This window comes from Gallus gallus, chromosome 1, assembly GCF_016699485.2.
Source record: "Gallus gallus isolate bGalGal1 chromosome 1, bGalGal1.mat.broiler.GRCg7b, whole genome shotgun sequence".
NCBI classification, from domain to species: Eukaryota; Metazoa; Chordata; class Aves; order Galliformes; family Phasianidae; genus Gallus; species Gallus gallus.
In genome coordinates this window covers 105,165,835-105,192,743 of record NC_052532.1, presented here as the reverse complement: position 1 = coordinate 105,192,743, position 26,909 = coordinate 105,165,835, and the positions used below count along the sequence as shown (strand labels likewise).

The 26,909-nt window shown below is 38.4% G+C and overlaps 1 protein-coding gene across 2 annotated transcripts; it reads left to right on the top strand.

The window, feature by feature from the left end:
• Positions 1 to 544: 544 nt before the first annotated feature.
• Positions 545 to 26,148, top strand: PAXBP1 (PAX3 and PAX7 binding protein 1). 2 transcript variants are annotated; one of them, XM_040646976.2, is made up of 18 exons: positions 545 to 1,068; positions 2,529 to 2,657; positions 3,515 to 3,691; positions 4,780 to 4,875; positions 5,602 to 5,705; positions 6,496 to 6,716; positions 7,637 to 7,826; positions 12,698 to 12,821; positions 15,041 to 15,140; positions 15,578 to 15,693; positions 17,741 to 17,940; positions 19,468 to 19,612; positions 19,772 to 19,893; positions 20,538 to 20,614; positions 20,888 to 20,954; positions 22,495 to 22,641; positions 22,948 to 23,102; positions 24,703 to 26,148. In XM_040646976.2, exons 1-18 carry the CDS (start codon positions 603 to 605, stop codon positions 24,818 to 24,820), a joined length of 2,754 nt encoding a protein of 917 aa, XP_040502910.1. In that variant the 5' UTR covers positions 545 to 602; the 3' UTR covers positions 24,821 to 26,148. The 2 variants fall into 2 exon arrangements, with proteins under 2 accessions (XP_040502910.1, XP_416707.3); XM_416707.8 differs by having other exon boundaries at positions 4,780 to 5,001.
• Positions 26,149 to 26,909: the final 761 nt, after the last annotated feature.

Here is a 26,909-nt window from a genome sequence, read left to right as displayed (position 1 = left end):
ATGATAATAGGATATGCCAATGAATTGGTCATCGATCGTTTGAGTTAGAAGGGATCTTTGAAGGCCACCTGGTCCAACTCCCCTTCCGTGAACAGGGACACCTACAGGTAGATCAGGTTGCTCAGAGCCTGGAAGGATGAAGAGGCCTCTCCAGGTCCCAACACTTGTACCAGGAAGGAGTTTTGAAGCAGGCCAGAGACACACAGGCCGTTAGTTCAAAGGGCCCGCGCGCCCTGCCCGCCCCTCCCCCGCTCTACCGCGCGCCGCTTTCCCGACACAAGATGGCGGCAGAGGCGGTCTCATTGGAAAGAAGGGGCGGAGGGAGCGGCACGCGGCGTGTCGAGTCGAGTCGCTCTAGTTCCTGATCTCTACGCTCCCTGCTGGGTACGCTCTACCCTCGTTTCGCCTCCTCTCTATGGTCGGGCGGTCTCTTTCCGTTGCCGGGCGGGAGGCGGCGGGAGGCAGTCGGCAGGGGGCGCTGTGGGCGGCGGAGCGGCGGCCATCATGCTCGGCGAGCCGGGCCTGGGCCGCGGCGCGGGGCGGCAGAAGTGGGTGGTGCCGGTGCCGGCGCTGCGCGGCGCGGGGGGTCGGCGCCCGGCGGGATGTTCCGCAAGGCGCGGAGAGTGAACGTGCGGAAGCGGAACGACTCGGAAGAGGAGGACGAGGAGCGCGATGAGGAGCCGCCTCAGGAGTCGGCGCCGGCGCCGGCGTCCGGGGCCGGAGGAGAAGGGCCTGGCGAGGCCTCCGCCGTGGCCCTGGCGGCCGCGGGCACCGGGCTGCTGCCGCTGCCGCCCGGCTGCGTGCCCCTCGCTCTGCCCGGCAGCCCCGCCGCCTTCGCCTGCGCCGCGGGCTACGGTGCAGCCCTCGGTCTGGGGCTGGGCCTGATGGGGGGCGACCGGGCCGGGCTAGGGGCGCTGTCGGCTCCCTCGCTGCTGCCCCCCCCGCCGCCGCCGCCGCCCCAGGGCAACGGGCTGCCGGCCGCCGGGCGGCCTAAAGAGAAGAAGCGGCCGCGGGAGAACAAAGAGGTGCCCCGCGCCAGCCTGCTCAGCTTCCAGGACGAGGAGGAGGGTGAGGCGACGGTGGCGGGGCTGGCCTTGCGCCGTGGTTCGGTTTGTTATCTTACGGCAGAGGGGTTGCCGCGGAACGTGGGCTGTGAGGGGCTGCGGTCAGCCTTCGTGCGGGCAGGGATACGCTGGCAGGGAGCTCCCCGTCGGCTGCACCGGGAGGTGCTCCTTGGTTTTACTACGGTTTAGTGGGGTGAGTTACTGTCGCAGCACCCCGAGTTGGAAGGGACCCACGGGCGTCACCGAGTCCAGCTCCTGGCTCCACAGAGGAGTAGCCGGACCTGGGTCCAACCTGTTCGGCACCACCGGGCCTGTGGTGCTGATGGAGGGTGGACTTCGCTGTTATTTTGCATCAAGTTTGCTTTCATCCCGTGAGGATGCGTCAGATCACCTGTTGTCCAAATAGACTTTGGGTGAAATCATGGGTATTTTGTTGCAGAGTTATTTCCTTTAATGGCCCACACAGATTACTAGATTGTCCTTCATAAGTAGTTGGAAAAGTGACTGAACAGTTTCTGCACTTTGGAAAAATAGCATAGCTGCACTTGTTCAGTGCTCCAGCAGTAATCCTGCTAGAATCCCACAGGTACTGCACCTGTGCACATGTCCATTCACACTCTCCTGATCTACTGATGGGTAACACATCAGTGCTGGGTAATACTGATTGCTATTACACGTTAAAAATAGAGATGTGAAAAGCATTATTCAAACCAATGAGTCCACTGCATCCCAGAAGTTCAGGTTTGATGAGGGTTTTCTTGTGATAAGCAGTCTTGTGATGTTTTGCTAGAGGGGAGTTAGTGTGCTTTCTGATGTTTTGTTTCAAAGAACTTTCTCCTGGTCTCTGGACCACAGATTTGAAAACCTGGCAGAAATATTGAAAACACAGTGTTACAGTATTTACTTGAGGAAAAACTTTTGGATTTCCTGCATCCAGCTTTGAATTTCTGTATGCTGTTTGTTTGTTTTTTAACTTACTGTAGGTAACCTTCCAGTAGGTTGTAGCTCTGCAGGCATTCAAGCTGTTGGTGCAGCAAAAACCAGACATTCCCTTACTCGTTAGTCATGCTGGCCTAAGTGTGGCTATGAAGAGAGTGTTAACACAAAATGTTGAGGCTCCTCGTTTTCTTCTCAATCCGTGGTCACTGTGAAGAATCTGCTGCTTAAAAAAATGAAAATGAAAATTGAAACGACAAATGCAGTCAGATAAAAGCAGGTCATGTTTGTACACTTCAGCTTCTGCCTTGCTTTTCTGGGACTGTGCTGTGAATGACCCCTAAAGGAACAAGACAGGAGTGCTTGTGAAAGGATACGCAGCTCCTGTTGTTACAGTAGTGCAAATCTGCAGTCACATGAAACTACATTCCTGGTGGCGCTTCTTGAGATGTAGGTGCAAGAGAGGTATAATAGCTAAGCGTACTTCTTGGCTGATCTAACGTGGTGTTTTTCAACTTTCTTTTAAAGAAACCGAAGAAGTTTTCAAAGTGAAGAAATCAAGTTACAGCAAAAAGATTGTAAAACAGTTGAAGAAAGAATACAAAGAAGATCTTGAAAAATCAAAAGTTAAAACAGAGGTCAATTCTCCACCAGATGGTAACTGCAAAATTAACAGTAACTTCTGTAATGGCAAAGGTTAAGAATTGGAAATACAGATCACTTGTTTTCGGGATGAGTTGTTTGTCTTTTTATAGGATTTAGTATTTAGTACGGGAGTATACGTTGGATGTATTCAGTTGAACCTCACAAATGCTATTCTGATGCTGATAGAGATCTTTGAATCTCTGTCGAGGTAGAAATGAATGCTGCAGGATGAAACTTCTCAGACAGCTGCATCTACAATTGTCAGTAGGCTTCAGTACTTTATATTTCAGTGCTATTTATGTCAAATCCATTTCTTTTCTTCCTATTATTAGTTCAGCACTACATCTAGTGCTTATCTGACAGAATGTCCTTGCAGTGCAGCTTGTCAGAAAGAAAAAATTTGGGAGTGAGCAGTGATGGTTTTTGTTATTAAGTATATTACTCAGCAGCTGTGCGTTTCACAGCTTGACCTTAGAGCAGAGTTGGTGATCAAGATGACAGGATGAAAGTATTGAAGCAGAAGGACCTTTTAACAATATGTAGTCTTCCAGAACTTGTAGGTAGAGCTTGGGATTTTGGTTTTGTTGAACTCCTGCTGTTTGTTATTGGGAAAATCATTGATAAAGTGTCTTGATACATTTTCCTCTACCACTTACTTTGGATAGAGTGAAACCTACAACCCCATGAGTAGAAGTGTTATGATATACAAATCGCAGTGATAAAGCTGAAGCTTACAAAAGTTGAATGTGGTCCCATGGAAAAATTTGTCTTTACTTTGTTTTAATCCTAGAATGTTCGTCCTTTAAAAAAAAAATGCCTCCAAGTGACCTTAACCAAAGAGTAAAATGTAGGCTTTATTGTCTTAACAGTCGAGCCACCACTAGAAAAGACAGGACAGATTAAGGACGTAGGTCAGGAAGATGGGACTGCAAACAGCGAACATGGTGAAGAAGAAATGGAAGTTGAAAGTGAGAAGGAAGAAGAAAAGCCAAAACCTGGTGGGGCTTTTTCAAGTGCTCTGTCTTCACTGAATGTTCTTCGCCCAGGTTGGTTATCATAGTATGTCTGATGTGTTAGACAGATGCTTTAGCCAGCGCTTGTCTTTAATTTAAAAGTCTCTGTTACGGGTCTGCAGGATATCTCAAATGTTATCCTATCTTTTTTCATCTAATAAGTTTTCTGTCAGGCCCTGAGGCCAAAGAAATCCACTTGAGAAAGTAGTTTGCTAATTGGTAGCTGACTCGGGCGATGGCCTGCTCCCCAAATAGAAACTCCATCCGCATGCTTCGGGTCCGCATTTCAGGGGAGAAAATAATTTCCTGGTTAATTCCCAAGTGACTTTTTCTCTTAGGGAAAATTGCAGAGGGTACAGTATGTATGTTATTACATCTGTAGAGATAGTGCAAGCTTGAGAAGAATATCTTATTTTAAGTATAAAGAGAATATGAACTTTAACCTTTTGTCCATGACTAGTCAAAGTAGCGGTAAAGATTTATTAATGTTTCAAAAAATAGATTTGTGGGGGCTATTCTTTATGTTACGTAAGTAAGCTGCATTAATCTTGTGCTAGTGGTTTTACTTTTTTTTTTCTTCATAAATCTGGGTTTGTGGGGTTTTTTTTCCACTCTTGATTATACAGTTTTATTAGTGCTGCCCTTCTTATTTGGTGTCCTTTGTCCCCTGAGCTACCATCATCTGTTGAAATGGTTGAGGATTTTTGTTTCCCTTGCAGTAATAAGAGTAAGGGGCAATACCAGAACAGGAAGTGACTTCAGAGGGATCTCGTTCTCTTCTTCCTAGTGCAGCAGTCAGATCCTGTAAAAGGCAGCCTCTTCTCTAGGAGTGTTTCCCAAGGGGACTTCAAGCTTCTGCCATTATAGCTTGTGAGCTAATGAAAGCAGAGCCAGATCTTTTGGGAAAGATTCCATATCTGAGAGCTATTACTCTGAAAGTCTACATGTATAGCTTTTAGGTTGCTTGCAAATGTTGCTGTGAGTACAGATTTGTTTTTTTCCTCTTGCTTTTATTGCTGCTTTCTAACATGCTTTGGTAGGGTGGCAGAGATGAGTAATAAGGAGTTGTAGTACCTGTTTTGTTGCAGTGGATGTTTAACGCTGTGAACATCTATCTCTAGGAGAAATTCCAGATGCTGCTTTTATTCATGCCGCTAGGAAAAAGCGTCAAATGGCTCGTGAACTTGGAGACTTTACTCCTGTTGACAGTGAACCAGGTAAAAGCCGCCTTGTTCGAGAAGATGAAAATGATGCCAGTGATGATGAAGATGATGACGAGAAGAGGAGGATAGTTTTTACAGTGAAGGAAAAATCCCAAAGGCAAAAGATTGCTGAGGAAATAGGTAAAATCTTCTCAGAGAGACAGCTGGTCAATATTTGCACTGGTTTTATTGCGAGTGCTCTCTTTCAACGTTTTCAAAGACACATTTTTCAGACTGAAGTCTGGAGTTAAATTTTGTTTTTAAGAAAAGTACTGCATAATGTAAACTTTTGTGCACAGATTCTGTTCTTCTGATTAGAAGCACACAACTCTTATTTAATCTGGTAGAAACTTAAACTAAGGAACAATTAGTATTGCTCCTATACCGTTTTAGCAACTGTATAGTTGTCAAGAGAAAAACATTAGTTGTTGAATGTAGGATTCTGCTTCCCGGCAAAGAAGTGAAATGGCCTTCTGGAGAAGGAGAAATAGCAAGGGAAGAGATCTGTAATATTGAAGAGCTTTACTGACAGTTAACTGCAAACTTACCCATTAGGTTTTTGCAGTGGAACCTCTGTGATAATGATTCATGGGCTAGCATCCTTAATTTCTTGTGAAGAAAAAGAGAGAATGCACTGAGATGTTCCCACCAAAGCTTGGTCTTTTAGGTTTTGGAGCTCACGGCTCTTACTATGACTACGTTAATTTGTTTTTGTTACCTGTCTGTTTTCTTCCTCTTCAGGTATTGAGGGGAGTGATGATGAGGCACTGGTGGCAGGGGAACAAGATGAGGAACTCAGTAGATGGGAGCAAGAACAGATACGGAAAGGAATCAACATACCTCAGGCATGTATTTTGTTGTGAGCTGCTCTTGTTTTGTTTCTGCTGTATTGGCTAAATCCATTGTAAACTTGGGTAGTTTACTGAAGACTGTTTTGTCTGATAAGATCAGTATGTAACTTCTGACATTCTTTAAAAAGAAATGAGAAATCATATTTTAAGTATTGAGTGTTATCCATTTCTGTAGTCTCTTTGTTTGGGATAGATACTGATAGTGTACAGAGCATATATTTGCAGCCTAAAATAGAGCTAGAGCAACACCACTTTGAAGAGACCTCTGTTCCTATTTGTCAGTGGCTTTACAGTTTGTGAACAGAGCTTCTTTTCTGTTTCTGTATCTTCTCTTGTGGTATAAACATGCAATTGGAATTGGTAGCAGGCTGTGCCGTATGTTGTCACAGTGAAGTTGCTATTCAGTTGAAGATAATAGCGTTTTTAAGAAAACATACCAGAAAAAATCCTAACTAAACACTGATTCTAATAGATAGTCTTAGTGAAATTTAGTATAGTTAAAATAGCTTGTTATTTTAGGAGTTGTAGGCTGATTAAAGTAATTGTTTAATAACTTGCTGTAAATATAAACGTTTAGAATAGTAATGATATTAAGACTTTGTCCTTTTAAGAAGGTGCTTCTGAGACCTTAGGTATTGGAAGTTCTAGGGTCAAACCCACATGGATTTGTCACACGAATGCGTTTCTGACGACCGTTTTCATTTTATAACATTTGGGATGTGAAACAATTTGTCTCCTTTCTCTGAAGTCTAATACAGTACAATTGCATGTCCTCTTACTTCAGGTTCAACCAAGTCAGCCTGCTGAAGTGAATAATCTGTACTACCAGAACACTTACCAGACATTGTCTTATGGTTCGTCGTACGGCATTCCATACACTTATGCTGCGTATGGATCATCGGAAGCCAAGTCTCAAAAAACAGATAATACAGTTCCTTTCAAAACACCCAGTAATGAGATGACTCCTATTACTATTGATTTGGTAAAGAAACAGCTTAAAGACAGGTAGGACAGACCATCTTTTTAGACTTAAAGACATGTCCCCTAGCTTTCTGTTCCTCAGGCATCTTTTAGTCTCGAGAAAACACAGTTTCATCGCTGGAAAAGTACTGACTGGCACATCCATTAAAAAAAAAAAAAAATTAAAAGGCAAACAAAAAAAGCTCAAAGTGAAGATGACACTGACACTTTGTTCGAAAGTCTCCCTGGATTGTGACCATTGATCTTGTTGAAGACAGGTCTGAGTTGCGTCTTCTGGACACTACACAATCTTATAGTCAAGAGTTGAAAGGCCAGTGAGGTGTTTAGCTTTATCAGCAGATTTCATTCTTTTAAACTGTAAATGAAAATTTTACACTTCAGTAGAGAAAGACTTTATATTTTAGCATAAGCTTTTGCTTTTATTTAACAGTTGTAATCTGTCAGGTACACAAGAGGTCCTACTGAATGAACATCCCAATTGCAGAGACAAATTATTAGTAATTAGTAAACTTTGTCTGCTGTATTGGTTTGTATGCCCATTGTAGTGTTAGAAACTCCACTAGTAAATCAAGTTAGAGTAAGGCAAGTGCTTTGTAGCAGCCACAATTCATCTGTGTTGGGTTTTTTTTTTTTCCTTCTCTCTCCATAAAATACTTTTTCTCTCTGTTTTTCTGTAGGGCCAACCTTGTATTTTAAGTGCTATCAACTCCTGTAAAAATTTTGGAGGAGTTGACAGCATAATGCACTCAGCATAGTCTAGAAAATTAATTTAAGTCATTAGTCTCGCTGTTTATGTAGAGAGGAGAGAAAGAGACAAGCGAAAGTTAGAGAATGCCTACAGTATTTCCATATATATACTTAGTGCTTGCACTGTCTAATATCTCAACAGTCTGAAGGATAGAGACTTCTGGATGTAAATTTGTTATTTATCCGTTGCCCCTCAGGTTGGACTCTATGAAAGAATTGCACAAAGCTAATCGGCAGCAGTTTGAGAAACATCAGCAAAGCCGAGAGGACTCTACCAAGGCAATTGAAAGATTAGAAGGGTCTTCTGGGGGTATTGGTGAACAGTATAAGTTTTTGCAAGAAATGCGAGGGTATGTCCAAGACTTGCTTGAGTGTTTCAGTGAAAAGGTAAGGATGTAAAAACATTCATCTTCTTTTTATTTAAAAAAAAAAAAAAAAAAAGTCTCTTAGTACATGCCAAACACCACATCATGGTTTTTTCAAACAGTCCCCTGAGAGCATATTCTCCTAAAGGTTTGGTTATTCAAGTGTTGAAGAGATAGCATCACGAAAAGTAATGTTGGTTGTCAAAAACCTTTCTTTCACAGTGTAATACAGTAGTGACTTTAGATCACCTAAAAACATATTTAGATCCTCTATCTTTAGGGCATTTCAGCTTTACGTAGATGCTGCTTTTGGCCTTTGTTGGATATCAGGTGAAGAAAAATAATGACTGAATTACACTGCCAGTTCTTTGAATGTTTTATGAACACAATAAGAAAGACTTGTATTTTATATTATAAGCTTCCTCCTGCCAGATAGTTTTATGGCTTTGTTAGTGCTCTAACGTCTGAAGAAGAAAAACTGTAAGCATCTGAAGACAATTAAAAGAGGTACATCTTGTAGTATGCATCATGTAGTATGATACTCTTGCATGTTTCTATCTTGAGAACTTAGTCTTTTTTCACGATTTCATTCATTATGCTATATTTAGTTAGTTTTCTTTTAAATATATGTATCTGTGTGTATGTGACGTGTGCACATACAGGAGCTGTAAAATTCAGTTAGCAGTGTACAGGCTTCATTGTCTTGACTTGAATGCAATAATATGGCATCTTTTTATTGTATTAGCTGCCAGAATTACTTCAGTGGCTAAAGGTGCTGCTTAGATATCTTGTTAGGTGTGAGAGAGGACTACTGAAGCATTCTGGCTGCTAATCAGTTAGTAATTGTCTGTCGTTAATGGTAAATTCTCGTCTTCAGTCTTGTAAGTTAGAGAAGAACTATCAGTTGTGGACTAACTCAGGATGTTTGGACCAGTTAATTTGCCCAGCTAATTAATTAGTTAGGAAAAGTATTGTTCACTACAGAAGCAATATTCCTGAGTCTATTAGTGCGCTAGGTATTGAGTGGTAAGCAAGGTACCCTACTTTTCTTTGCTGTTTTATCTGCTGGTTGCACAGATGCCTAAATTCCTAACTAAATAGAAGTTATATTCTTTGTCTGAGATAAGTTTGTATTTCAGAAGTCAAGTATTTGTATCTGTATTCAGCATTTGCTTTTTAAAAAGAACTTTTACAATCAAAGAGAGCATTCACACAACTTAACAACACCAGAAATACGTCGTTGTGTGGTTGTTTCCCTTGATTGTCCACACAATCTTATTCAAATATTTTCTTTAAACAAATTGTTTTAGTATGCATTGTTTTGAGTGAAAACCGAGCCCCTTAGTCTCCCAGACATCATGTAAAACCAGGAAAGTTTACTGTTAACGAATAGTGTAACAGTTTCTGTCAGTTTTTCAGAACGAAGTTTTACCTATCTAGCTGTACTAGGAAGTAAGTCAATTCCAGTTGTGATGGTTAGCTGTTGATAATTTAACAAACAGGCTTGTCAGAGCTGCTTTCTTGTAATATCCTTTTGCTTTCCCGGTGGCTGGTTGTATAAGGATTCTATGCTTGAACCCTCTTCCCCACAACGTTCCCAAAATACCCACATGCCAGTCCCTCAAACTCTTAAGCTGTGACTTTTATCATCTCGTACTTCTTAAGGCTGTTTTAAGATGTTTTGTGGGGTTTTTTTCAGTTAGAGGCTGCTATAGTGGCTGTATCTACAGTGAGTTGCAAAATTAGGCCGTCAAACAGTTTAACAGATGCACTGCATTAATTACAATGTCTTATGTATTCCTCAGTTCTTTGGCCAAATAATCTATTTCAGAATTCAGTATTTTTAGCAGGACAAAATTACTATCAAATCAAAAGTAGCTCACAGGACATCACAAGTTTTTTTTTTTTTTCAAAAAGGAGTTGAGAAGGAGGGAATAAAAAGCAATAAATGATTATCAGATTTTAACGAAGTAATATAATGAAATGCAGCAGGAAAATAGTCTTCCTATTTTTTGAGTGTAGATGTAAATTACTTTCAGCTTTCCGTAGAACCTCTGGCCCTTACTACTATATATTTGAAACAACTGCATTTATCTGTGTTTACAACATAGAATGTATATAGCTATTATTATTATAATTATATATATTATGATTATAATATATAAAAGCAAAAAGAAATGTATCCTTATGTGCATATATGTAATAATACTGTGGGGGTATGTGTGTGTGTGTATATACACATCCTAAATCTGTAAAAGCAGGGCCTTCCCTGTCCTTTTAAATATGATGCGTTGATGCTCTCTCTTTATTGCAAGAAGTCTGGTCATTGTTATTAGTCAAATTCACATCGATATTGGCCTGAATAAGGAAATTGTTTGCTGAACAAACACAAATGGATACACAGTGTACTTGTCCTCTTCAAAAAGAGTTAATTGCCCTAGGGTTTCCTTGTGTGTTCATAGGCTTAGTTTTTGAGAACAAAAGATAACATCGTAAAGTAGAACTTCTTTCTCTGTTAACCTTATTTCTGCACCTATGTGCCATGTTCAACCCTTCGGGACCCCAGCCAAGCAAGACTATTTTGTCTATATTCTGATTTTGAAGGAATACTGAATGTTATAAATGCTTTGTTCATTGGTAAGGTGTGATGGAGAATATAACGGGCCAGGTCTTACAAGATCATTAGAAACAAGCAATAGAAATGCCACATCCTGTACGATGTTTTTCCCCACAAATGGTAAAACCAAGGAAATTGAACATTTTTTGCATCACCAGTAGCTTCTTCACGAGTGGTTGTCAAAATTATGCCTTCAGAGAAGTCTGGGAGGTTGTAATGTGTCCCTTGCACTTTCTCATTTTCGAAACATATGGGATACAAAAAGAACAGATCATTCCAAGCCTATCTTTGTTAGCATGATTAGGTGAAATCTTATTTTACCTGCAAAAGCAATTTGTCTGTGTCAGGAAGGGGGATTGAATTTAGGTTAAAATTATCCTTTTCTGCTAAGTGTTCAGAGAACTTTTCATTTTTCCTCTCACACTGTTCACAGTGAATGCTTGGGGAGGGCGGAAACCGTAAAAACAAATTGCTGAATTTAAGGTAATGTTTGAAAAATAACAGGGAATGAACGAGAGCTCTACTGTAGTCGATGAAACTCAGTCACTCATAAACCACAGTACTGATAAAAGAATTATGGCTTCTAAGTCTCTTACATTTTAAATGGGAAACATTTTGGGTTCAGATACTTAAATGCATAGATTTTGTGTGTGTGTGTGTGTGTTTTAATTATTCTATTTATTTGTTTATAGGACAATTGTAGGCAGATTACTCTATTTGTTTACAAAGCAAACTGAGGCAATTGTAGAAGAACCTCTAGAGATGCTGTCAAAAATTTTCATTTAACTTTTCAATTTTAGAATTCCGTTGACACACTTAAGGGAAGGAACTATATTTTCTAGGGCAAGCTGCATTATTTCTTTTTAATTATTATTTATTTTTTCAAAATTGTATTGAATTCAGAACGTGCGCTTTAAACAGTGGGATTTTTCCTCCCCTCCACATTCTCTCTGCTTTGTTTTCTCCAAAAGAAACTCGCATGTATTTTGAGCTACTTTAATCAGCAGAGCAGACTTTAATCTCTGCAGGCCGGTTTATACCACGAAGAGCTAATATTTCTTTCATTTAATTTGTCCTCTGATGTGTGTGTCATTCTCAGCTGAAATGGCCCTGCAGCTGTAATGTCATAATCTTAAATTTTACTGGAGGAGTTTTTTTTTTTTTTAAATAGCTGCTGAGTCACATTCTAAATTACGTCAGGAAACAATTTCTGATTTTATCTCTTCTGGGGGAAAAAAAAAATGTAATCCTGGCTGATAGGCAGCAATGAAATATCTGAGCTAAGGTGGAAGACTGGACTAAGCGTATGTTTTGGAGGTAAGGAGGATATGGCATAAAAATATTCGTACCAGCAGTGACTGACTCATGGGACTTGCCTTTCCAAATTAAGAGATCGTGAAAAATTCTCTTTTTGCATTTGAGCATTTATGGTGGTCTAATTTTAACTTGTCCCAGGAAATGAAATTCTGCAAAACCAGGCAGTGAATCTGCTATTTAATGTCAGGATATTCCTGGCTGTTATCATCTATTTCTGTTGCTCCTGAAATTCAGTCTAATTTTTTAGGTTTATTTTTAAGTAGCAGGTCCGACTGAAGTGTGTATCCTTCACAGATTATACTCAATGCAGAACTCCCACTATTTGTACAATTTTGATTTTAGTGGTAGGCTAGAATAACGTTTTATTGATTTACCTGTTCACATAATGTTTTTATACACTGTTTTACTGCATTTCATCAATATTTTGTTTAGTGAGCTTCAATATTTCTGTACCATACTAATAAAAGTTACAGCAAAACAATACCTGCTAGTATTTGCTAGGTTAGATTATTTGATTTTCCTTTTTTTGTCCCTGCTGGATAGAATCACGTTCACATAAACTGTAGGATATTGCTACATTCTTGTTTAAAGACAGAGTGGACACAGTGATCGCATTATAAGCTTTGTAACAACATTTAAGTGCACTTAGCAGGGAAAACAAGAGGACTTTAAATAACATTTCACTTTGAAATTATTGTCTTAGTGTTTTGCCTCACTCAGTCACCACCAATTTCTTTCAGAACGCTAATTGTTGTGATTGAAAGCTGCCAACGTTGTTAAATGCATGTGTTTTCTTCAAGTTGAAATATTTCCTGGTCCAAATGACACAGGTGGCTAAAACAAGACAGCTTGCGCTGCTAGAAGTGCAGTGACAGTGCTATGCTTCGGAATAGTGTGGTACCCCGGAAGGCTAAGCACCTGGAGGATTTGATATTACGTAGTGTGTTGTATTTTTACAGGTGCCTCTGATTAATGAACTTGAATCTGCAATGCACCAGCTGTACAAACAGCGAGCTTCCCGCCTTGTCCAAAGACGACAAGATGATATTAAAGATGAATCTTCGGAGTTTTCAAGCCATTCAAGTCAGTCCATCTTGAAGGTTTTTATTATTCATTAAACAACCTTGTTTACTTATTATGGCTAATTTTAATTGTAAATGTTTAAAGTATGACTGCCTTGAAATTGATCCTAACTCTCGAGATAGGTAGAAACAAGTTTAGATTAAAAGTTCTCTAATCCGTTTTGGTTTAAGTTCAAAGCCACTCTAACTCTGACCTCATCTCTCCTTTCTATTGCTCTTAACTACGTTTCCTCTTTTCTAGCACTGTGAAGTGTATACATAATAGCAGTGGCCATACTGGTGCCACGTGACTCCACGCTTTTATGTCAGAATTTTTTTAACCTCCTTGAATCTGGAAATTTCCTGTAACATCTACATTTAACTCTGTACAAAGCTGTGAAACACTGGGCTAGAGATTACTTTTAGCTGATGCTCTACTTTGTAGGTAGCAGAAGTGTTTCATTTCAGACACTGAACTGGTAAAACTAAGGAACTGGAAGAGATGTTGAAAATCAGACTACTACAACATAGTTTATATAGATTAGAGTTCAGATTTAGTTATAATACTTGCTTACTGTTAGTGTGGAGGTGGGGGATTATCAGTGAGTTTTCTTGTAGTGATCACTGAAGTATGTAAAACACTACAAAGATGTATTACTTTAGATGAAAACATACATTCCTTGGAAGAAGTTTTGTTCTGCATGTTAAATGATGGGTAATGTATGTTAATAGCAGTCTTCTTTCTGTTTTGGAGAGTGCCTCATTTTTAGAATGGCTTTCTCGTCTGTCCTATTGCTGACCTAATATCCTATAATAAAAGCCATTTCCTATTCTGTCACGCTGTTGCCAGAATTGAAATGTTGGTACCATTATATATATAATTCACTGAGTGTGATACAGCATTAGGGCATAAGAGTTGGTCATCTCTTTACAGAATGGTCAGCATACATACTCCTTTATTTGGAGCCGCCAAGCATCACATGTTGGCTTTGCAATTTTACCATTAAAAAAAGTGCTTGTGAGAACTAGATATCTAGTGTACTGTTAAACAGATTTCCTAAAGTAAGCCTGAAATTGACTTTTTTTTTTACTGGAATTTGATGGTGGGGTAGTGACAGATGTCATTGTCAAGCGAGATCTTGTTTAGCATCTGGGAATCTTGAGAATGAACTGCACTGCATCGTGAAATAGTTCAGTTCTTTCCTTCAAATTATCACCAAAATTAGTGAATTAATGTCAACCTTTGATGTGTTGTGCAATGCAGACTTAGACAATCTGCATTCATTCATATCGTGTCAGAACACTAAGGGGATAGAAGTCAATAGAAGTCAATTTAGATTTGTCTGCCAAGTTTTGCTTTACTTTTGTGTAAGGACAAGTAGCTTTGAATAACAGCATGTAAAAAAAAAAAAAGGGGGGGGCATGATTTACTTTGTATATTAAGACTCTTAGTACTTCTGGTATAGAGCTGTAATACTAATGCAGAATATCTCTGGTATTTTTGATGATAGATTTGTAAATGGGTTTAGTTAGAACATTAAAACGTTCTCTTGAAATTTCGATAGGCTTGTGTTTAAATTTTGATATTTGTACCTTAGGGGGTGGACTTGAGCACTGACTAACACTCAATTCACTTCTAAAAACTTACCTGAAAAGAGTAAACAGGTTTCACGGTTAGCTGTGCTGTTGTCAGGAACATCTTTAATTGCCGTTTAAAAAGAGGAGGGGAGAGGATCCGTTTTCCTGTAGATTTTGATGCAGTTGAAATTGTAGACAATACAAAGCATATAGATATGGAGGTTATGAATAGAACTCTGGAATATCATATATTCTGACTCTGGTCACTCTTCTCCATCTTTCTTTTTGTTCATTTTATTTTCAGAAGATACATGGTGAACATGTTTATGTAAGGAGCTCTATATATCTGGGAATATTCAATTTCAGCAATTTCTGTTTAAAATATTAACTTTTATGTAGTTGTGCACTGTTGTGAGAGGGACAAGAGTGAAGTATGGTGAAAACATTCTTCTATTTGACATTCAAGTGGAGATTTTTCTGAACCCCATTACTTCCTCTTTTAACCTCTACATTTGCGGATTCTAGGCTTCTGGATGCATCTTACACTTTCTACTTCAAATTACGTTTAGTTTAAAGTAGGTACAGGGCTCTTGTGAAACAGCCCATAGTATATTTATATAATTACAGAAAAGCATTTTAATTTTCATCAATGTAATTTTACAGATAAAGCGCTCATGGCACCAAATCTTGATTCTTTTGGACGAGACAGAGTGCTCTATCAAGAACAAGTTAAGCGTCGGACTGCAGAAAGAGAGGCTAGAAGGTAGAGTACTGGGATTTCTTGTCCATCAGGAGAATTTGCCTGTTCTCACAATGCAGTTTTTCAGTGCAACATACTAGCATGAATAGCAGTGTTTCTTCTCTTCACAGGAGAGGAACAAAACACTTCAGCTGGTATTCTGGGGAGGGGTATTCCTAAATATCGCAACTTAGCATCTGAAAGTACCAAACAAATGACAATCAGATGATGCTAATTTTGAATTTCTAAGAGAGCATTAAGCCCGTTTGGTATCTGTGTGGGTCCTGCTGGTTCCTCTTTCTTCCACTGCTTGAGGCAGCAATGCAGTGGGATGTTTGAGGCAGTGACAAGCTGGTAGTCATTTTCAACCTTAATTTCTTTGCACTTAAAACTATAACTGTGTTCATGATACAGGGGGAAAAACAATGTGATAGCTGTAATATAATGCTGATCTTTTTTAGAGCTCGTCGTAGGCAAGCAAGAGAGCAAACTGGGAAGATGGCAGATCACCTTGAAGGCCTTTCCAGTGATGATGAGGAAACTTCAACGGATATTACAAACTTCAATATGGAGCGAGGTTAGAAAAGATAAAGAAGCCTTATGCTACCAAATGTAGACAAAACAGATTAAAAATAAAAGTTGACCTGTACATATATTTCACCATATTTCAGAGATAGTTTAAGAACCATTTCTTATTAGCTTATCAATAGCTGTAGTTGACTATATATACTATTAGCCTTTAACTGGGGGTCCACCTCTTTTCCTGGGTAACTAGAGATACAGTATGAGAGGGAATGGCCCCAAGATGTGCAAGGGGAGGTTCAGGTTGGATATTAGGAACAATTTCTTCTCAGAAAGAGCGGTGGCACTCAGTGGCACAGGCTGCCCAGAGAGATGTTGGAGTCATCTTCCCTGGAGGTATTCAAGAACTGTGTGGATGTGGCACTGAGGGATGTGGTTAGTGGGCATGGTGGCTATGGGCTGATGATTGGAATAGGTGATAGTAGAGGTCTTTTCCAACCTTAATGATTCTATGACATGTTTTCTGGAGTCTTGTATCAGTATCCAGAAATGCTGTGACAAAAACTTTATAAGCTTTTATTACAGCAGACTTTACTGATGACAGAAAATGATGTTGACTGCAAACATTGCAGAAAGGTTCTGTACTGACTGTTTTGAATTTCCCCCATGGTTTTATGATTGGTTTGCTCAAAGTAGCCTTAATTATGCATAACCCTAATCATACAGTTAATGGAATTATAAGTTAAACCTAATGTCTCTTAAACACTAGGAGAACTGTAAGAAACTTGAAATTTGGGAAAATATAAAATTGTTTGATTAAATGGTTGAAAGGCAAACAGAATAGTAGAGGTAACTGTGAAGGCAGTAGGAAAATAATAAACCTATTACTTCCTCACCTTGAGACTGAGTACTATTATCACTAATGAAAGAAAAATTAATCAAATTAGAAGAAACATGGAGAAGTGGATTGGTAGAGAACATGTATATAGAATTGCACGTGTATATGTGAGGAGGGATGATGCAGCCACGAGAGCGATGCTTATTTTGTAAATTATGAGAACTAGGGACATGAAGAGAAGTGATCAGAAAATGAGTTTCTTTTTGCAGTGTGTGTAATAAAAACACTGAAGTCATAGCTGTAGGCGGTTGTGGAGAGCCAAAGTGTAACTAGATTAAAAAGCAATTAAATGAACTGTCTAGAAGTGCAAACTATCATACCTTTAGTTGCTGGCCCATCACCAAAATTGCAGATGCAGGCAGAGAGCTCTGATTGAACATAGAAACTCCTTAGGAGTTGTTAGGTGCTGTAATTCACTTTGCAAGTTAAATGACCTAAATTAAAAATTCTGTGTGGCTGTATTGCTTTTTGTAACTCAGCACTCCTACATTTACAAAATTCTTTTTAACAAGTATAATCAGTTTCTGAATAAGCATAGGATTTCTGAAACATTTTTAATCATTCATAGCTCACCCTCACAACAGCCCAGAATGATCACTGAGCTACATGAAACAGAGGGATGCACTTCAGACCTGCTACCTTTATCTGTAGCATTTTTATCTGGATCACAGCATTAACAGTGTGTTTATATAACATTATCTAACTTTGTACTGACTCCTCTCAACCTGCTGTGTACTAGTTACTGTGTGCAATTAGCTATTGTAGCTAGATGTTTAAAACTGACTGCAGTAAGAATGTCCAATTAAAATGGAACTAACCCTAGGAAACGTTGGGAGGTGTTGCATTGTGGTGTTTGCCAGCACCTGCTCTGTCTGAAGAGCTAATTCAGTTATCACATCTCAAGGATGCCTTGCTCTTGCACTTGAATGAAAAAGTGGAACAGTATGAGTTGGAAGGTACTTAGAGATCAGCTGCTCCAAACACTGGTGCAAAACAAGGCCAGCTCTGAAGTTAGATCCACACTGTTCTGCCTTTAGGAATTCATACGGCTATTTAAGGCAAAATTGTTGGAAGTTTTAAGACTAGTAGTTTTTTTGGTAATGTTGATAAGAGTTGGCTTATGCCAGTCAGCATTAAAGTCTGAAAGAGGTTTTATATCCAATAGATGAATAACTTGTTGCTATTTTTTTTTCCTCCTGACCAGACCGTATATTGAAAGAATCCAGCAAAGTTTTTGAAGATGTTTTGGAAAGCTTTTACTCAATTGATTGTATTAAGTCCCAGTTTGAAGCTTGGCGTTCAAAGTACTTTGCTTCCTACAAGGATGCTTATATTGGCCTCTGTTTACCAAAGCTGTTCAACCCTTTAATCAGACTTCAGCTGCTTGTCTGGACTCCTTTGGAGGTAAGGTCCTGGGCACACAATATTCACAGAAGCTTCTGTATAGTGTGGTTCTCTCACATGTCTGCAGAGCAAAGTGAATTGTACCTATGCTTCTTGTAAATGCGTGTTGTAGGCATGAAGCTTGAAGTGGTCGCCTGTCTAGGGTTGAAGTGCTTTTCTAGGTAGTTCCTGGACTGTTGTCCTCTGTGTTCCTAGTAGACGAGAGCTGAATTCAGCACATGCTGGCACCTTCTCAGGGAGCAATATAGACCAAAAACCAAATCTTCTATTAAATAATACATCTAGGTTTTAAAATATTTCAGAGAAAATTGTGATTCTAAAGATGACATTTCTTCAAGAGAAGTGGAATGAAGAAGCCTGTTTTTCAGTGGGCTTGTGATCTGTGTCCCAGTATTATACATCTTTCCTTCTCCCACTCGCCCATTCATACCCCCAGAGAGCTCTGGCTGGCAGTTTTGAACTATTCCTCATAGTACTTATCACCCAGTAATTAGGTAAGGAACATGGGAGGAGCAGGACGTGATTACAACACAGCATCCCTGGCAAGTATTCAGTGTCCAGCTAGTATGTGTGCTGTCATGAGTAGCCATGAGAGGACAAACAGTTGACTTAATTTTGGCCTCCATTGATCTTCCTAGCAGTGAAAGCTCCTTAAGTATTTCTGCTGCAGTCAAGAGCTTATTTGCCAAGTACTGGTAGGAACTTGCTTTTTTCCTGCCACGTTGACTTTTACTGGGATGTATATCAAGAGACGCAATGAGTGCAATTGTGTAAGTTTGTTTTGCTAGGAAATGAGGCTCAGAAAGCAGACTAAGAAGGCAGACCCTTTGAAAGCTTAACTCATCTGTAGCACCTTCTGCAAATGTGTCACAAATGACTGAATCTGTCCTTCCTTCAGAAGTGCTTTTTCTTAGCTACCAAGAGAACATTTGCGGAAGGTGATCTTCTGCCTCCTCTGTTCTGACTGCAGAGGAGGGGAAGCAAGACTCTTCTTCAGAGAGCATTCAGAGTGTTTACTTGGAATAAATTAGAGAATCTGTTAGAGGTATCATCATAAAAATTAATACTTTATGTGAATTTTCCCTTCCCCATGCTAGTTTTATGTGAATTCTTAAGTTGGCAAAATAAAGCTTAAGCTATTTGGTGACAAAGTAACGTGGAAAATGAAGATTTGAGAATTCTCTTGTGCTTCATTTTCCTATTAGACATCTTGCTAAGTTTGAAAAAGTACAAGGCAAGAGATTTTTAATTCAGAAAGCATCATTTCTATAAAGCAGTACAAATGATCTCTGTTTCTCATATTTACTTCTTATTTACCTCAGGTGTACGTGGTTGTTAAAATATGTTAGGCAGCAGCTGCCCTCAGAAGTAGTCTTGCTTCAGCCATTTTCACTTTCATATGGTCTGGTGATTGTGTGGTCCTACAATGAATTTGTTCATTTGGCTGTTTTTTATTTTTATTATTTTGATGTCTTGACTTCAAATGTCTGTTTAGGAAGCTAATATCTTCTCAATTCATTTTATTAGGGCAAATGTCGAGATTTTGAGACTATGTTGTGGTTTGAATCGTTGCTCTTTTATGGCTGTGAAGAACAGGAGCAAGAAAAAGATGATGCTGATATTTCACTATTACCTACCATTGTAGAGAGAGTTGTTCTTCCTAAATTAACAGGTATAATTTTAGGAAAAAAAAAAAACAAAGGGGGAGGAGAAGGAAGTTGGTGCTTATTTATGCCATTAGATTTTACTGCTTTGTAAATTACTGTCCTAAATGGCTGTCCTTCTACCTGTATTTGAGCATTTGCAAGTAATTCTTTTGTCTCTTCAATAGTGATTTCTGAAAATATATGGGATCCTTTTTCTACAACGCAAACATCAAGAATGGTAGCAATTGTACAAAAACTAGTAAATGGATATCCTTCAGTGGTTAATGCTGAAAACAAAAATACACAAGTAAGTTTGGGTTTTTTTTTTCATAAGTGTCTTGGATAAGTTAAGGAATTGAAGTATACTTGTAATACACTATATTGGAAAAAATGTAGCATGTTTAATGAGGGTCAAAAAGTGGTTGTTTGAGGCTTTTTTTTTTAATTATTTGATGTTCTGTTTACTAACTAGATATAGCAAATGTACTAAGACTTGTTGGTCTGCAATTTTTGCTTTAAGGGTCAGCTTAAACATAGTTAGACTTTCCTTCTTCTCCCAGATGTCTTGGAGAAAAACGTAAGTTCAGGTTCTGTGTGTAATACGTTGCCTTTAGAATAATGGGAGGTTGGCCGAAGTTCACGTGTGCAGGGAAGATAGCAGATTAAAAATGACAGAACAGCTGACTTCATTGTAGCTAATTGCGTAGCCAGGCTTAATGGTAAAGTAATTCCATTGCCTTCAGTATTTATTGGAATTGTCAAGTTTCAGCTCTAACTTTTAATCATTATAGATTTCTCTGAGACTCCGGATGTGTGCTTAAGTCTGTGTGCCTTTTACTTTTAGGATCACAAATGTTCTTTATTGTTTGTGAATAAATTTCTGAGTGCTTAACTACTACTAAGCATTACTTTGGCTGTTACTTTAAACAAATAAAAATTAATCTGTTTCAGATGCTTTTAAAGGCATTGTTGCTAAGAATGAGGAGAACACTAGATGATGATGTATTCATGCCCTTATATCCAAAAAAGTAAGTTTGCTTTCAGCTATGGTATTAGACCTCTCTATTAGCAGGTCAGTGTCTTCTGACCGCAGCTGGTAAGGTTTTTTTTTCCATATCTCTGTGTGGTTCACTGGCTGGATGCAGGAGCAAATTAATTACCATGAGCAATTATCAAAAAACCAGGCAGCGTAGAAGAAGGGAATATTTATAGAAATTAACTTTGTGTGGGAAGGAGGAGGTCAGCAAACTTCAGACAGAAGTGATAATGTTTGCTCATGAAAGAAATCTTTTACTTTCCAGCGTCTTAGAAAACAAGAACTCCGGTCCATATTTGTTTTTCCAACGTCAGTTTTGGTCCTCTGTTAAGGTAAGTCACTAAATGCATCTGGTAAATTTTCATGCAGTCGGTGTAGCAATAAAATCATCTTCATATTTGTGGAAAATGGTAGATGGAAAACTGCCTTTACTTCAGTTGAGAGAACTCTGAAGTAGGATTCTTAGCCTTCGGTAACACACTGTGCCCTCTTCAAAAGATTGTTAAGTGAAAAGGCATTGTTTTTATTTCTACACTGTAGGTTTATTTGGCATATTTGATGACCAAGGTTTTTTTAATGTCATTGTATTTGTCAGAAAGAAAAGTTTTTAATTGAATTTTGTAGTTATGAGAGGATTTTTCTCTGTATTTCTTTAAGTAGTATGAGAGTTTTCATGGAAATAACTTAGATAACGGACAGTTTTCTATTTCCCTCTGGAAAAACCTGTTGGTATTTGTAAAATATGCAGCAGTTCTAATCTTAGTTTACTTGAAATTATGAAGAGTGTGAAAGAAATGTCTGTGTGTGTGGAAGGTGCTCTATAGAGTTGTCAGAGGTCTATAAGAAGCTGTAACTGTTGTAATTTTTATGCTTCTACTGGAAATGTTAACTCAACTAAATAGGAAAGTATGAGACATTGATTGAACTGCTGAATTCCATAGTCATGCAAACAGAACTTCTATCTGGATTTTTTTCTATTTAAAAGTGAGGAAGACCTCATGAATGGGTTTGCAATCACACAATTTACTTTAAACATTCAGCACTGAGTTCTTTCACTTTGAAGTAAAAGTCAACTTCTTAAATGCTGTCTAGAGGAAAAAAGGGCATAAAGCTTATTTATGAGAATGCTGTTGCTAAGAGTGGTGCTGGTAACTCTCTTATGGCTTGTGTCTCTTAAGAATGAAACTGCCCACTTCTGGCAATATTTCTTGGAGCATGGGCCATTTAGAACTGTGCATGCAGTTATCGCTGCAAGGCAGGTATAGATAGCATTGCAGAAGATCAGAAATAGAAGCTGGCAAGCAAGCCCTTTATTACTGTTTTCTGATGATCTGCTTCAACAGTAAACTGCTGGCTGTGTTCCCTTCTACAAGGCTGGCAGCAGTTTTCCACAGGCTGTATACCACCGGAGAATAACAGCTGTACTGTTGGCTTAGCCGGCACTACCCTTCAGACAATTTCTGTGCCTTTTGTTTCAGTGTGCCTTGGAAATAAGGGTATACTGACAGCATGCCTGGGAATCTCACTGATGAGAGGCTGTGAATTTGCCTGTGTGGCATATGCTGGGTCTCACTTGACTTGATATCGACATCAAATTTTGAGATCAAAACGGCTCGAAACTTTAGGGGTTTTTTTCAATGATTCTTTGGGCAAAAACATAAGCAACATTGAGATGATGGTTGTTGTACAAGAATTTATAATGCTCTAAGCTGTTACTTGATGAATTCTGAATACTTTTGGAACTATCAGAAGGCATACTTTCCTTGCTTTACTTAAGCCGTACTGCTGCACTTGAAGAGTTAGTAGATACTTGACTAACTTTAAAGATTCATGACAATTTAAATAATCATTTTCCCTGTATTGTTTTTTCAGTTATTAGGAAACTTTCTCCAGTGGTATGGAATCCTTTCAAACAAAACTCTCCAGGAGCTGTCAATAGATGGTCTACTAAATAGATACATTCTTATGGCTTTTCAAAACTCTGAGTATGGAGATGACAGCATTAAGAAGGCACAAAGTGTGAGTAATATCAAACAAAATATTTAAATTGTATTTAAAGCTTGGGATTGTAAGCTGAAATCTTGGTTTTGATATCTTAGTGTTGTAATGTTGATGAACCAAAGAGAGAACCTTCTTTGGATTATATCTGCAGAGATTTGGTGTTTTACTGTTTGAATTTTGGAGTTGATGGCGGGGGTCCCTGTTTTATTCACTTGAGCCTGGTAAACACAGTCTTACCTGGTGACTTAACAGATTGTCTCATTCAACTTCTAACATTTTGATACTTGTGTTTCTTTTTTAACTTTTTTTTCCTGTTTTCTCTAGGTAATTGCTTGCTTTCCTAAACAGTGGTTTGCTAATCTAAAAGGAGACAAGACTATTTCTCAGCTAGAAAACTTCTGTAGATACCTTGTTCATCTGGCTGATACAATTTACAGAAACAGCATTGGTTGCTCTGATGTAGAGAAAAGAAATGCAAGGTAACTTCGTTTGAATTATTCAATTGCAATACTTGAGCTTTGTTATTTGTATGCAAACACAAGTACATATCTCTATTCTGCTGCAAGTCTTTTGAAAGGTTGTTGAATTCAAACTTCAAATGTTTTTGTGGCGTGGTAGATAGGGTGGATTTTTAAAGGTATTTGAAAACAGCAGCTGCCAAAATTCATTAAGCATTCATATCATTTTGCAGTACTCCTTAACATCCTTTATTGTGGCAGATTTTGTAGTTACTCATTCTGGACTGCTTCGCCTTGTAGACCTGTTGCAAGTTCCTACATAATGGCTCCTGAATTACAGATTGTGCTTTTGTATATGGTGCAAAAATTATGTCTTTGCTTATGCAACCAACTCGATGAACCTGTTTTCTCTTTGATCAGAGTAATTTTACTTGTATCTGATAACCAGCATAATTGAAAGTTTGGGTTAGGTGCATGCATGAATGTGACTACTAGCCAAGTAACCTGAAATGCCTTGTCGTGGGTTGTTTTAATCAACGCTGAACTTTAAATCCACACTGTTACACTGATAGGCAGGAACATAACAGTATTGGAAGACCGTTTATTCTTGTGCTGTTGCACAGGGAGAGGTTCAAGGTCAGTAATTCAGTTGTTCCAGAAAACCTACTTAACAAACTGAAACTTGGATCCCTCGCTACCTTCATTAGTCACTCTTGATACCTGTACTTGCCTGAGCCATTGTTGAGTTACTCTTCAATTATTGAGGCTCTCAGTGTAATGAGATCCTTCTTTTTTCTTTCTTTTTTTTTTTTTGAACTTTGCATAGCACTGAAATACAGGGACAGGAATTTCCCTTAGTGTGTAGCAGACAAATCCTGTTTAAGAGTCTTTTTTTCTATATCAGTTGTTATTTTGTCCCCATTAAGCACATAAAATAAGTCTGTAGCAGAAATACCATTTTGCATAATAAAAGAATGACATTTCTGTTCATATAAATCTTAGTTGTTTGAAAGAAAAATGCATTAACTTCTCCTGAGAAGGAAGCCTATCTTTTATCCATACCTGTTGATATTAGTTTTCCAAATGCTGGGTGCCAAACCAGCTGGTTTCATTTTTAAGATGAATTTTGAACCTCCAGTACTTTTTTTTTTTTGTGGGACTTCGTGAAAATTCATGTCCACATTCCTTGCAAGGTACTAAAACTGTTCTTGACCATTGAAGAAGTACGTTCCTCCCAGGGCTGAGCTGGACCTGAATTGTAACGCACTTTGTTGGTGGCGAGCTTCATGCTTCTGTAAGGCATGTGGTAAAACATATTTGTTGTTTGTTGTTTAAGATTTTTTTGTTGGTTTTTTTTTTGCTCAAACATCATTTATCAAGAGAGCCGTGACTCACTGCACACAGTACCATAAATAATCCAAGACTCTTTTTAGTTTATACTGCATCTAGTATTGAATGACTAATTCCTATTTCCTCTTTCCAATTTCATTGTGAAGATGATGACCAACTTAATTTATAGACTGAGCAAACAGAGATGATGCAAAGTTACCCGAAACTGATTTGTTGTACTGTCACAATGTGCTTTTCTGTTAATACTTGTACGTGATCTTTTTTTTTTTAGGGAGCAAATAAAGCAGATCATAAAGCTTCTAGCAAGTATACGAGCACTGGATCATGCTGTGACAGTTGCAAATGATCACAACGTAAAAGAGTTAAAAATTTTAATAGAAGGAAAATAGACTTTTCTGACATCTCGTTATGAGCTTTAAAACCATTCCTGATGTGTAATTTATGTACATATGTAAAGTTTCTTAAACTGTAAAGTATTGATCTTTGTTTTAATACAAAGTGCATTCTTATATACAGCATCCTTTCAAATAAATGAAAAAGTTGACTTTCTTTGGAGACAAAAAATGAAATTCCAAGGTAGTCATCTTCCCAGAAATCAGGCTTTCCTCAGAGTTTCTCAAAATCTTGTTTACAAAAACACTTTGTACCCACGATTAGTAGTCATCTACTCCTTTGTTAATTGTTCCATGGCTAACTGGAATGTGTATAATATATTAAGTGTAATGCAATGCGTGCATATATTTATACCACCGTGTTACTTTCACACTGGATATGGAGATCTTTTAATGTTGAAAAAGCTTTTCCTTTTTCTAAAAATTACTTGTTTTGAAAATAAAATGATCATATTATTGGTCAAAAGGTTAAATCTGTGAAAATCATTTGGCCTAAATAGTAGAGATGTTTCCAAATGCAGCCAAACCTTTAAAAAGCAGCTGTGCTGTACTCAGACTGGAACTCTTAAGACTGTTCTTAGAAAAAAAGAGACAAGAAAACACAAATCAGTGTTCAACTATTTTCTTAATTCAGGCAGACAATGCAAATTTGTGAATATTGTGCAAATTTACAGTATTTCCTAATTCCCAAACACCTTTCATTTTTCAAGGAAAGAATAGTTCACCTATGAACTCTTGGCCCTCAGTGCTTAAGTTCACTGTTTGTATCCTGTTCTATAACTTCACATTGGGAATCTGTTTCTTGTGATTGGTATGGCTAAAGATACAAAGCTAAGTGAAGGTGGAGAAAACTTTATATCCTAGAATTTGAAGTGTTTATACTGTAGTAAATATTCAAATGTTACATTTCCTGCCAAATACCAGCTAAGAATACAGTCTTGGAAAACAAAGCATTTAATTTTTTGGAAATGAGAAGGAAAATCCTTTAAAACAAGAGTGATCCACGTTGGAACACTGATGATTGGATCTTGGGGTCTGAGGCACGTTAACAGCTGTAATAGCCTTGAATTAAGAGCTGTTTTACTGGTGAACCCTACATTTTGGGGGGAATTATAGCAATAAATTGATATCCCGAATAACATAAAGATTCACTGTATTTTAAGCTCATGTCGTGGTATAAATGAGTATATTAAAAATGTACAATTTGTAACATGCACACTTCATTTGGACACTGAACAGTTGTTTTTCTGAACTGTTGAGATTGATGGAGTACATTCAGAATATCTGCTTTTAAAAATTGTTTCAATAAACTTGTCTGTCAAGGAGCTGCTGCAGTGCAACTTGATAAGCTTTATTCCTTTAAGTTGTAAAGGGAAAAAATACACATGCCAACCATTTTTGTCATCTCAAACTTTTGCTTTTTTTCCTAATATAGCATATACAAACTTACATTTAAGTTTTGAAGGTGTGTAAGTACAGTTTCAGTAGGTGTGGATTGCTAATGGGGCTCCAAACCTTGAGACAACTTTAAAGGCTGTTGTTAAAAATGGAGACATTTTGCTCCAGTTTGGATAATGATAGGAGAATAAGGAAGAGGTGAAGAAAATATCTTCCTTCTAATCTTGTTATAAATTACAGCTACAGATTTTATTTTTATTTTTTCCCCAAGGTAGGTTGTAGTCATTTTCTTAATTGACTGCTTAGAAGACCAAGTAGTCATACTGCACTTAGCCCATCCTTCCTGTCGTACATTGCTGCTGTGTGACTGTGATGTCTAAGCTGATGCACGCTGCAGGAATTTCTCCCTTCCATCCTTGTCATATTTGGAGAGCAGCACACAGAAATTTGCGAAGTATTGTTATGTGTAATGTATCTTCTCATTTGGGGCAACCTTTCCCATGTATGAATGGCTAGGATTACATTGGTACTTAAAGACTTTATGTAAATACTGTTAGGCAATTTCATTTATAAACAAAATAACCACTTCCACTTCTACCCTTCTTCAGCCATTTCTCTCATTCACTGACCCAAATTAAATGCTAGTAACAAAGCTGTTGCACTTCATGAAATGGTCTTCAAAAATGTT